Source organism: Zalophus californianus, chromosome 5, assembly GCF_009762305.2.
Source record: "Zalophus californianus isolate mZalCal1 chromosome 5, mZalCal1.pri.v2, whole genome shotgun sequence".
Lineage (NCBI taxonomy): Eukaryota > Metazoa > Chordata > Mammalia > Carnivora > Otariidae > Zalophus > Zalophus californianus.
Window position 1 is genome coordinate 17,371,139 of NC_045599.1, and position 12,873 is coordinate 17,384,011.

General features: G+C 41.7%; 1 protein-coding gene across 8 annotated transcripts in view; it reads left to right on the top strand.

The window, feature by feature from the left end:
* Nucleotides 1-12,873, top strand: part of LOC113929810 (synuclein alpha interacting protein) — a 155,260-nt gene that overhangs the window by 110,106 nt on the left and 32,281 nt on the right. For all 8 annotated transcript variants that reach the window (XM_027606979.2, XM_027606980.2, XM_027606981.2 and 5 more), the window contains 2 exons: nucleotides 4,777-5,645; nucleotides 7,285-7,464. In XM_027606979.2, the coding sequence (XP_027462780.1) occupies nucleotides 4,777-5,645; nucleotides 7,285-7,464 (1,049 nt within the window). The remainder of the gene's footprint in view (nucleotides 1-4,776; nucleotides 5,646-7,284; nucleotides 7,465-12,873) is intronic.

A 12,873-nucleotide genomic window follows, 5' to 3' on the forward strand; every position in this document is an offset into this window, starting at 1 on the left:
CTGTGTTAAAAAAAAAACCTGCTACATCTATGCTAAGAAATTTATTTACTATCCTGAAAGCCAGTTTCCCAAACCTTAGTAATTTAAATATTATTTCCACAATATGTGTTATATCCAGAGCCGCGTTATATTATTTTTGCTCTCCCTTGTAAACTACTCATGCAATTATTTGTTTAACATTTTCCTCAAATGTCTTACTTTAAAACATACCTGTTTTCAAAAGAATCTTCACATCAGTATTGTAAATATAAAACCAATGTCAGGGGTGCCTGGGTGGATCATTCAGTTAAATGTCTGCCTTCAGCTCAGGTCATGATCCTAGAGTCCCAGGATCAAGCCCCACATCGGGCTCCCTGCTCAGTGAGGAATCTGCTTCTTCTTCTGCCCCTCAGCCTGCTTGTGCTCTCTCTCACTCACTCTCTCTTAAATAAATAAATAAAACCTTAAAAAAAAAACAACAATGTCACTTGCAGTCAATTCAAGGTCATCATTAAAATGAATGTGATGAAAATAAAACATTCCTGTTAAGTCTTTGCTCCTGAAAGTCTCCTAGCCTGAGGCCTGCAGTCTCATTATTTTAAAGGGAGATGGTAAGTTTGGGAGAGGAGTTAAATTCACTGTAGCACCAAACTGAGATTCCTTGAATGAGTTAGGTGGGAGAAAGAGAGTTGAACGGCATATGGCTCCCTCTTTCTCTAAGGAGTATTCGGTGTGGTTCCTGTGTGCCATCTTCGATACTGCCGGGATACGCATGCTACATAGGGGGAAATGTCATAGGCCATACAGGGCCACCTGAGGATTCTGAGCTAAGAAGTGACAAAATCAGACCTATGTGAAGAGGGATAACTCAGGACTAGAAAAGAAGACCAGAGAAGTAGCTAGAACTTTGTAGAGGATGCGCAAGGGTTCCCATGTGGTCCAGTCAGTATAATAAGGCTGGAAAAGAGGGACCAGATTTGAGAAAAATTTTCGATCGGGCCACAGCAGGAGTTAATGCCCGGAGGGATGAGAGATGCAGGTCAAGGAAAGAGAAGGACCAGCGATGTTCCGAAGGGAGATTGCTTGGGAAACTGCATGAGTGGTCATATGACCCAGGCCAAGATTACAAAGAAGAGATAGTAGAGCATGTGTGCTTGATGAGTAGGAGAAAGGGAGGGAGCAAGTAAGGGAAGGGAGGGGTAAGACCCCTGCTTTGGAGCATGCTGCCTGTGACAAGTATGCACCCATTCTAGGCTCACATTAAATGTTTGTTGAAGATACGGGCTAAGTGTGGATGGTCAGCGGGCCACTGGAAGCCACCTTGCTGGAGCTCAGAGACAGTCCCAATGACAGTTAGATTGGAAGAGATCACCATGGCCTATAAGTCAGCCTCAAAAACACTTGCCTTTACTTCATGACCATTTCAGAAAATTTGTGACATAATCAGGTAGACAGTTTTAAGGTATACTAGACATGTTTACTTTTGTAAGCTGTTAAAAATGAATCCATTCAACCAAAAAATCATTAAGAACCTATTTATATAAAGCAATTTGCTAAGTGCTGTGAGGAATAGAGAGATAAATTAGACACAGACCCTGTTCTCATAGAGCTTGTAAAGATCTAATAAGATAATAGATAAGATTTTCAGGGATTTAAAGCTTAACGTATGACACCTTTATTCATGATTTCCAAAAAACAAATTTAGCCTCAAAATCTCTCTACTAACCATAGTCTGAACTTTGTTTTCATGTGTTATTAGAAATTGATGACGGTGTTTGGGTAGAACAACAATATAAATGAAATTTGGGGTAGACTTACAGAATTGGAAGTTAAAACCTTGTCAATCATTAGTAGCCCTTTTTCTTATGTTGTGCTTAAAATGCTCATTTTCCCAGCTTAGGAGGAATAATCTAAAGTTTTGTCTTATGTGTAGCATAAAATTGCCCTTCCCCCTCAGATGAATATATGTAGTAATAAATTGGAGCCTTCTCGTGAGACTCTCTTGAACAATCACATAACTGGGATTTTTTTTTTTTCCTGGTCAACAAGACACAGACTAGAAAGCATAGATTTAACTCTGAGCCTAAAAAAGAGTCAGATATTTGAAGAAGAGGAAGGACAACAAGACTAATGTTGATGCCCCTTCTTCAGTTTCTAGACCCTTCTGTGGAAAGAAGTGTTTTCATAAGACTCAGACAGAATTCATTTCCATAGAGCATTCTTAATGGCTCCTGTCAGTAAAAACAGCTGGGAAACATATGGTATCCATTTCCCTGTATCACTTGGAAAAAATTTCACATGTAAATAAAGCCAACATAAAAGAGTAGCCCTTTGAACCCGTGACCTTATACAATACACAAATACATAGGTACAATACGCTCGTTGTATTGGTCCACTAAGTTATGTGACTTTAAAATTTTTTATTACATCCTGAGATGCATATTTTCAAGAAGTTCCAAAGGAATCAAGGTAATTGGCAAAATATTAGCAAATACCATCCCTAATAATAAGTATGTATCTCTGAAATGTCATGGAGTACACACACACACACACACACACACACACACACACACACACACAAAATGTTGGCCACTGTATTTTAAGCTTTTCAGAAAAATTGATGGATAAAATTAAAGGCATATTTACGCATTATAAACTTTATGTCCGCTATCTCTCTGCTGTTTTAAATAAGTAACCATGTGTTCTTGAAAGGAAGAGAGGAAAGCTTGGCAGAAATTTCTGGCAGACAATTTTTCAGAGCTTCACATTTTTAGGGAAAAATGGACCTATAAAGGATAGGAAATCTTTTAAATTTATAATGGACCAACTGGAATTAGTCTTTGCCTTTGCATATTTACATTTCATAAATAACTTCAGAAAATCCAGCTCTCATTGGTGATTATCACTCCTCTGAGTTTATTAACAGGACTTTTGTCCCCTGTGATATTAAGCCGTAAATCCCTCAGAAGGATGCGCTTTGGGCATTTACAAGGAGATTTAATGCGTTGCGCAAAGTGAGATTCAAATTCAAACACTAGCATTTGTTAATTGTCTGCTCTGTGCCAAGTACTGTGTACAGCTTAGAACCGAGCCAATGAAAGGGAAGAGAGGCAGCAGCTTAACAGCATCTAGATACCTTCCTTCCCTTCTGGAACATTCTTGTTAATACCTGTTCCTTACTGGACAGAATCCAGGCCTCCCTTCACAGTTCATAGTATTCTCTTCATAGATTTTAAAGGCCTCAGAACTAGACCACTTAGTGCAGACCCTCTGAGAAAGCCCATGGCAAACTGGTCTCTTTGGGGGGGAAAGACCCCACCCACCAGCAGTTACATAGCATTCAGTCTCAGAATAGTTACTCTCACCTCCTTAGCTCGCTTCCAGAACTTCTCTGAATCTTTTTAGAACACATTGCAATAGGAACAAGATTGACCGATGATCTAAATTTGGGGAACTTTTAATAACTTTCACCCCTAAAAGTAGTGGTAGCCGGGGACTGTCCTAGAAGTTACAGACCTGAATATACCCCATCTCTTTTATTCTTTGGTCGTGTCCAGTAGCAAAGAATGGACACAGCACATGCTTTTAGATTAAATTCTTCCTAGCTGTTGTCATTCCAGAAGAGGAGAATGGGATGGGAGGCCCCTAGATGGAGGGCATGTCCTGAAACCTTCCCCCTTTGAAGGGGGATGGTATAAATGTAATTGGAAAGGGAAGAGTCCATACACCAGTGGCCTACAAGTTTCCAAAGGTGCCGGGTCCTCTGTCTAGTCAGGGGAGTATCCCAGAGAGGAAGCAGGGTCATCATGAGGGAGGAGACTGTGGTTCCGTCATCCTGCGCCAGGAGAAGGCACAGGCTTGCCTTCCATGAGGGTAACCGGGAGAGATGGTGTTCTTATCTTTAACCTCCAGGTGCATTGCTGTTTCACTGTACACTCCATCTCTACCAGGCGCTCACTCAAAGGCAAACCAGACAATCTTTATCTAAGCTTTGCAGAGAAAGGAGAAGAAAGAAAAAAAGCCCACCAACCTGTGCATCTCGCTCTCCCTTTGCAACTCCTTCTCCTCCTGGCTGCTCCCAGCTTTGCCAACACTGGAGGGCCTCCTTGACTCTTACAACACGTTCCGTTGTGAAGTGTTAATACATGATGTTGCTGTGTCGTATGCCAGAGAGCACTGGGAAATGCCTCTGAGTGATGCTTCACTGGGATACCCATCTGTGGTGGACAATCACCCAATGGGTCACAGTTTCAGTTTGCCTGATATTAAATAATTTACCCATTTTTTATGTGGGACTTCTTAAGCTTTAGGGGTATACATATATGTATGTGTGCATGTGCACATGTGCGTGCGTGCGCGCGCGTGTGTGTGTGTGTGGATGTACATCCCTTCTCTCCCCAAACTACTTTGGAAGTTCATTTAATCCAGAGGATCTGACCTCCCATTTCTGTTTTTCAAGGTGGTGACAAGTATCCTAATCCTTCCAAAGAGGTATAGCCATCCAGGGAATGAACCTAAAAATCTGTCTAGATCTGTTGGTTTGTTTGTTTGTTTGTTTTAGCTGTCTGCTTTTTCCATGAATACTTTTTTAATTTTGAGCCAACAGGCCCTAACTTTTATCACTCACTGTTTTCCAGTGGTAAGTGTGAACTGTTTGGTATGTGATACACGTTCTAAGTCATCCCCTCAGACGGGCTTTCTTTGAGCATAACGTAAGTGGACTATGCCTGCCTGCGTGGCCAAGATGTCTTCGGCATTTCAATGTAATACTCTCCTCTTGTATTTATTTCTAAACAGTTTCTAGCTCGAGCTGGAATTGCAACGTGTCGGCTCTCATGACAAACACGCAAAAGCCCACAGGAATCGCGGATGTATACAGTAAGTTCCGTCCTGTGAAGCGAGTTTCCCCGCTGAAACATCAGCCAGAGACTCTGGAGAACAATGAAAGCGATGACCAGAAGAACCAGAAGGTGGAGTACCAGAAAGGGGGTGATTCCGACCCAGGCCCCCAGCCCGAGGAGCTCAGCCCTGGAGATGGAGACAGTGGTCCCCAAAGTAAGAGCACCGAGCCCAGCACCTTGCTGGGGGAGCTGGAGCATTATGACCTTGACATGGATGAGATTCTGGATGTGCCTTACATTAAATCCAGTCAACAGCTTGCCTCTTTCACCAAGGTGGCTCCAGAGAAGAGAATTTTGGGTTTGTGCGCCACCATCAATGGCCTTTCTGGCAAAGCCTGCTCCCCCGGAAGTGCTGAGAGCTCACCAGCCAGCATGACACCGTTCTGTGTTCTTTCGCCAGTGAAAAGCCCTCACTTGAGAAAAGCGTCCTCTGCCGTCCACGAGCAGCAAAAGCCCTCCGGGGAAGAGTCTGAGAGCTCACCGCCTCTGGTGAAGTGTGGCTCTGCATACGAGCCGGAGACCCAGACTAAGGACTTCCTCATCAAGACCTTTAATGATCCTCTGAGTCGAAAACGCGAGAAGGCAATGCCAGACGGCCAGCTCAGGGCCTTCCATCCGCAGTCCGCAGCCGCAGAACCCAAACTAGAAGAGCCGATCGGGGGCGTGAACTGGACCAGCTCCCAAGGCCCGGAAGAAAGGAGTGAGTATCTGAAAAAAGTGAAAAGCATCTTGAACATCGTTAAGGAAGGACAGATATCTCTCCTGGTAAGTATGATCTCATTCCGTCATCTAGAGACTTCGGTTCTATCAGCTCCATTAGGAGTAACAGAATGATGAGCGTTTCTTCCCATTCTTGCTTCATCTTTACTTATAGCCTGAGTTAGATGATGTGCTTCTTGAATTTTAAAATACAAAATTAGGAGGTTAGTACAGGGAGAAAACAAACGGCTATAGAGGGAGTGTTAATCCACTTGAACTGTGCACAAATCTGTGCATGAATCTGACCATAATCTAAAACAAAAAAACAAAGTCCAGCCCTTGCTTTAATGTGAATCCGAATGTCTTTCCCTTCCCTGTTCAAATGGATCCCAGTGCTCTCACTTGGTTGCTTGTGGGGATGTTGGTCCCTTGATGGTAGGCCTGCCAGATACATGAACAGAGGGTCTTCTGTTTTATCCTGATCATTATTCAGAAGACTTGGACCAGGAAGTTTGAAAACATTTGCAGATAGAAGCTTACCCTAGAGCTTGGTTGCCCTCTGACCTCCATGGAGTTTTTACTGAGTTCCAGCGCTGCGTGTCTAGGGAACATGAAGAAGCTTTCCAAAGATTCGAGTCACAGAGTTAACATGATGTAAGAAAAGTCTGTTCTGCTTAGGCTCAGAGAGAGCTCAACTGAAATCACACTCCATCTGCCTGCATTGTTCTTTTCTGGCTTGCAGACTTGGATCAAACAGTAGAAAGCCTGGGCTGATACTATGATGTTAATTAAAGTCTCACTTGAGAAAAGCATCACAGCTTGGCAGTGTGATTCCACTTAGGGTAAAGCCATGCAGAGATAAGTACAATGTGCCTGGTCTATTGTCACAAATCTGACTGTTGTCATAGGATGATAGGATTGAACACTTTTCCAAAAAAGTAATAATTTTTTTTCTCCTGAAAATAGCTTTTCTATTTCTCCTGGCTCTTCCTCTCTTTTTCTCACTGGTTTATTCTTTTCTTCTGTCCATCCCATGTTTTCGTGTTTCCCAGCTGGTAACACCTCTTGACTCACCCAACAGTCTCTATCAACCATGTCATATGCAGGGAACTAAGCTTCACTAGAGGTGAGAACACTAAAGGCCAGGTATAACCTCCAGGTGCCCCAGGACTCTATTTGGGGTGCAAGTGTCGGGAAAAATCCTATGTTAGCTCTAGATGTGGCAGCCATCAGATAGCTTACGATCAAAGCCAGTTCTCTGTCGTTCAAGGCAAACCAGATGGTGGAGAGAAGTAGTTCTTTCATTCAACAAACCTACAACAGAGGATAAAACACAGTCTGGCTGTCAGCACTTAGCAGCTGAATGGAGGAGACAGAGAGAGAACCTGCCCATTACCATAAATGTCAGCGCAGTTGTTTAGAAAACCATCTTGGCGCCTCCACAAGCTCGCTGACCGAGCCCGGTCGCCATGTCTCCCATGAAGATAAGTCCCTTGAGGACTTAGGTTCTAAAGGATAGGATAGCAAAAACTGTAATGGAAAGTCATTAGCATTAATAGTAGGGACTTTCTGACTTATTAAATCCCCAGGATGGCCACCAGAGCTCCTGGAAACTCATCTCTTCTTCCCAGGGCCCACAGCGAAACCCCCATAACATCTCATTCTGATTCTTGACTTAAGTGTTCTAATCTTACCATCTGTACAGCCACACCTCGCTGCCGACAACCTAGACAAAATCCATGACGAAAATGGCAACAATCTCTTACATGTGGCCGCGTCGCAGGGACACGCCGAATGTCTGCAGCACCTCACCTCTTTGATGGGAGAAGATTGCCTCAGTGAGCGAAACGTAGAGAAGTTGACTCCAGCGGGCCTGGCCATCAAGGTGATGATGGGCTGGGGGCTGGACCCACCACAGCTAAAAGTTTCTGTTTTTAAAGATTCCTAGTGAGCTAAGTTGGGAGAGATGAGTGCAGGGAGAGAGTGGCGTGATACACCAAGCAAATGGCACGTGAGCAGACTACATTTAAGAGAGTAATCATTTTGGGTACTAACCGCTTTGAGCTTTGGCGACTACATTCCAATTTATTGTGCAATGAGGGTAAGCTTCAAGTCAGCTAATAAAGAGGAAGGAAAATGATCTGTTGTGGTTCTCAGAACTTTTGTTATTCATGGTGACTGCAATTTAGATTTTAACCACACCTGGATTTATCTGCGACTATTTCATTTCTTCCTAATGTGAGTATAATGAGCGAGACAAATGAGGGAAAGGTGTATTTTAAGGAAAGATAGCTCTCATGAGTATTTTAGATAATAAAGCAGGCTTCTAATGGATCACATCTGAAGTGTAAATGTCTTCAGTACCAAGAGTTGTTTAGAATGTCAGGGCCTAGTTTTGAGTATAGTGTCAACTGGGATAGAGTTAAAACTTAGAAATTGTGAGTCAAGGAAACATGGTCTTTTATAGCTCACTGCTGTGAGTGCCTCTGCAAAACATAACACATCACTAGAAGGTTAGCTATTAAACTACAATTACTTTTAAGATCTTTGGCAAATAAGTGTAGAATTCAGTCATATTTATGAAGAAGCCAGAAGTGAAGTTCAGGGAAATATAATACATCTTGGGCTTCTGCATATGTGCTCTGCTTTACATAATAGTTATGTCTTCTAAAAGCTGAATAATCATTTTTAGAAATGGAATTATTTTTGAAATTTACTAGGGATACTTGCTAGTTAAAGAGATCCACTTGTGTATTCACTGAAGAGCATGTTACATTTGAAAAACAAGTGAATGCTGGCCTACCTTAATATATCTTTTATGCAAATCTGAACTTTTGCATCTTTAATTTATTTACCATTCAGGGAACTTTTTTAAAAGATTTTATTTACTTATTTGAGAGAGAGAGAGAGAGAGAGAGAGCGCGAGCATGAGTGGGGGAGGGGCAGGGAAGAGGGAGAAGCAAATTCCCCGATGAGTAGGGAACCCGAAGGGGAGCTTGATCCCAGGACCCTGAGATCATGACCTGAGGTGAAGGCAGACACTTAACCAACTGAGCCACCTAGGCACCCTACCATTCAGTGAAGTTTTATGTATTAAAATTTGCTTTTTGCTTTATTTAATTTTATTCTATGATAATGTATTATTTCTAAGGTAGTATAGAAGAATTTTTTTTAGTAAAATAAGAGATCCAAGACCCTGGTAGATATTGCTTTCCTTTAATGAATGTTGCTACGTCACATTAGGAACTGAACTGCAAGCAGCCATCATGAAGAGAAATTAGATGGGAAGTTAAGGTGCAGTATAGTTGAGTTCAGCAATGTGTACCAAGTCCACCAGGTACTGTGTGGTGACAGTACAAATTTGAATGAGACCTAGTCCCTTTTCCTCAGAAGCTGATAGCCAGGTAGATAGGGCAGGTAAGTTACCAGTACTTCAAGTGCAGGATGGCAAATTCAGGATCTAGTCCTATATCAGAGTCCTGTGGGAAGACAGGGGTCGGATCTGGTCATCGATGGGTGTGGGTCAGTGATGAATAAAATATTCTTGCAATGCCAATAAATGTTGACATTTGCCTTGCTCTTTTAGTGTTTATAAAATACAGTGCTCATTAGCTTTCCTAACTGATGTTAAATTATGGAGTATATCATAGCCACATAGTTGGATGAGAAAGCTTTTTCTTCATTTATATACCTTAGTGCTTGTTTCCATGGATTAAGAATCTTCAGAGTAGGACAGTACATAAGAAACTTGGTGGTCATTGGGCCAACCCTGGCTATAAAACTCCTTCTACGGTATCCATATTGGTAATTCATTCTTAAACTCCTCCAGTCAACGTACTGCTATCATATAATCAGCATGTAACCTTGAACTGCAGTGCTTTTTATTTCTTTGTTTTAATGAAGAACGCAGATCAAACCCACGAGACTCAAAAGCTCTTATGGATTTGGGGTCTCAGACCTTTCATATTTTTACTTCCAGACAATGATATGAGAAATGGAACTCTTCTTCTCTTTCTTCATTTAATCTAGAATTTACAAAAGAAGTCAAAACAAATATTTTATAGTAAGTGCCACCCCCTTCGGGAATCTGGCCTCAGTCCATTCAGTGTCATTTGATAGACATTGGTGAAGTTGAGGGAGTTCTACTAAGTCATCATTCTTCTGTTTTAGGACCTTGTTTTGAACACCAGCGACCAACTGATGGCATCTCACCTCATTAAGCATAGTTCTGAGAGCCCTGCTGTCATTAAAGACAACAAACTTGGTTCAAAGGAGCAGAAGTCACTGAGAGAATGTGACTCGGCTGACAGGAAAAACAAAGTCAGAGATAGGGTATCAAATAAAAAGATAAAAGATAACCTGAGAAAAGGGGCTTTGAAGGCTTAAGAACACCTCTCCCCTACCCTTAAACTCCTTAAATGGAACATAATAAATTCTTACCAGTTACATACAGAACTTATTGAGAGTTTTCTGGGCAACCCAACACTAGATACTGTGGCAGTTCAGGGCATTACTGAGTGCCCTTTGGGAACAGTTAAGCAAAATAACTGAAAAGAAAGATTTCTATATGGTGAGAGCAGTGTGTTTCTAAAATGGGGCCAACATAATACATTGTTTTTGGAGTTAAGCAGACTTGGAGTGAAACAACCTTAGTTTCTTTTTTATTTCTCATTCAGTCCTTCTGATTAAGCTCAAAGATAACACATTGGTCTGATGAGAAAATGACTTCAAAGACATAACCTACTGACGTTCCTTTTTAACATCCAGTATGAGTGACCCCAGTTTCAGAGACTCCAGCAGGCAAAAATCTCCTGCTGAAATTTAATAACATTTTTTTGTTTTCTTGGTATTTCTGTTTATGTCAAGCAATGTTCTGTTCAAGATCATAGTAGCAATATATTTCCTTCTGCCTTTATAGCAGCATTTTATTATTTAATACATTTATTCAAATGTTACCTTCTTGAATAACTAGACCTAACAGATATCTAACAGAACATTCTACTCAACAAAAGCAGAATACACATTCTCCCCAAATACAGATGGAACATTCTCCAGAATAGACCATATGTTGGGCCACAGAACAGGTCTCAATAAATATGAAAGGAATGAAATCATACAAAGTATGTCCTTTAACCATAAGGAAATGCAATTAGGCATCAGTAACAGAAGGAAATTAGGGATACAAGTATCTGGAATTAACACACGCCAAAATAATCATTTGTCAAAGAAGAAATTACAAGGGAAACTGGAAAATAAAATGCATTCTATTATCATTTAAGGATGCAGCTAAAGCAATGCAGAGAGGGAAATTTATAGCCATAAATGCCAGTATTAATAAAAAGAGAAGGAGAGGCATCTGGGTGGCTTGTGTCAGTTAAACATCTGCCTTTGGCTCAGGTCATGATCCCAGGATCCTGGGATAGAGCCCCACGTTGGGCTCCCTGCTCAGCAAGGAGTCTGCTTTCCCCTCTCCCACTACCCCTCCCCCATGCTTGTGTGCTCTCTCTCTCTCAAATAAGTAGACAAAATCTTTTTTTTTAAAAAAAAGGGGGGAAAAAGAAAGATTTAAAGTTAATAGCTTTATCTTCTACCTTAAGAAACTTGAAAAAGAATAGCACACTACATTCAAAGCAAGCAGAAGAGAAGAAATTCAAATATTCAGGCAGAAATAAATGCAATACAGAACAGAAAAAAAAAAGAAATAGAGGAAGTCAACAAAACCACATCTGTTTCTATGAAAAGATTGAAGAAATTAGTAAACTTTTAGTTAGATGGACCAAGAAAAAAAGAGAAAAGACTCAAATCATTAAAATCAGAAATGTTGCCTCTTCTCTGTGTTCTGTGTAAATGCCAGTTGATATGAACTCTCTTCCCTGGTAGATGCTCACTGTGGTTCCTATTTCTTTTTTTTTAATTCAGAGGGAATAAAGCACATAGTATCAGTGGTTTTATTTTAATCCTGGTAGGAAACAGTTGGCATGCTCAAATTATGCAATTTGAAGAACGTCTATAATGAAGGATTCATGTACAAAAGGGTGATGGGTGGGGTGTAGGGAGCCCAAGAAGAAAAGTACAGCATCCTGGGGATAAGAGCAGAGCACTGTTACCACCTGAGAGCCTGAAGGGGCTGGGGGAGAGGCACAAGCTAGAGATGGCCGAACGGAAGAACTGGCCGATTTCTGACCTTTGCCTGGTGGAGGGACACAGCAGCCAACGGTAACCCCATGCGAGTTGGGAAAGCCAGGAAAAGAGGGAATCTCAAACTCACTCTCCTTTCCTGGTGTCCTGCCAACACTCTCCATCAGCCAAACCCAGGAGGCAAGGGAGCCAGCCCATATAGACCTCCCTCTCCTGGCAGCAATGACTGCAGAGGAAGGAGGAGACAGACCTGAGGTGGCACCTGGAAGCTATTCACCACCCACCTGATCTGGCAATCTAGCCAGATGGAAAGATAGTCTCTTCCCCCAGTGCAAAGATAGTCTCTGCCTGTGAGCAGTTGAGAGTTGACTACTTGAAATTCCACTATCCAAATAGGTGTAGATGGAAGAGGAATAGATTACCTCCTCTATCTTGTGTCTAGAATAAGCTTCCCGGACTCCATGGCATGGTAGCTCTTTTCTCCTGGGCTAAGGCCCCACACTGGGCAAACCAGGAAGGCAGCTGAATGTCTCATTTGTGTCGTAGAGGAGCTGGGAGAGTGCGCTACTAGTAAAAGGTAACAAGTGTTGTGTGCTGAGTAAGCTCAGACGCTTTGTCTCATCTGCTGCTCATAGTAACTTTACGAGGCAGTTAGTGCTATCCCTGCCATTTCACAGATGAGAGAACTGAGTATCAGAGAGGGAAGCAACTTGTTCAAGGTCTTGTAACTAAATAGTGGATTAAGGATTTAAATCCTTTCCAAAGTCTGGGTCCTAATAACTAGGTTATACATTTCACAGCTGCCTTCCTGGTTTGTACAGTGTGGGATCTCAGCACAGGAGGAAAAAGCCAGTGTGGGGATGGAGTCACCAAAGGCTTCAGGGAATGTAGCATTTGAGCCAGTAGAATAATAAGGTTATTTTCTCTTTCTTTATTTTGGAATCCTACCATTTCAAATTCTCAATGGTAAAAGCCTATACTAAGAGCTAATGAATAAATAAATGTTGGTATATTCATACACTGGAATGCTTGTCATCGGTATAAAAGAAAAAACCTTTCATACAAGCAGAAGCTTGGATGAGTCTTAGAGGCATGAATGCCGAGGGACAAAAGTGAGACACAGAAGACTATGTCCTCTATCCTATTGTGATAGAAA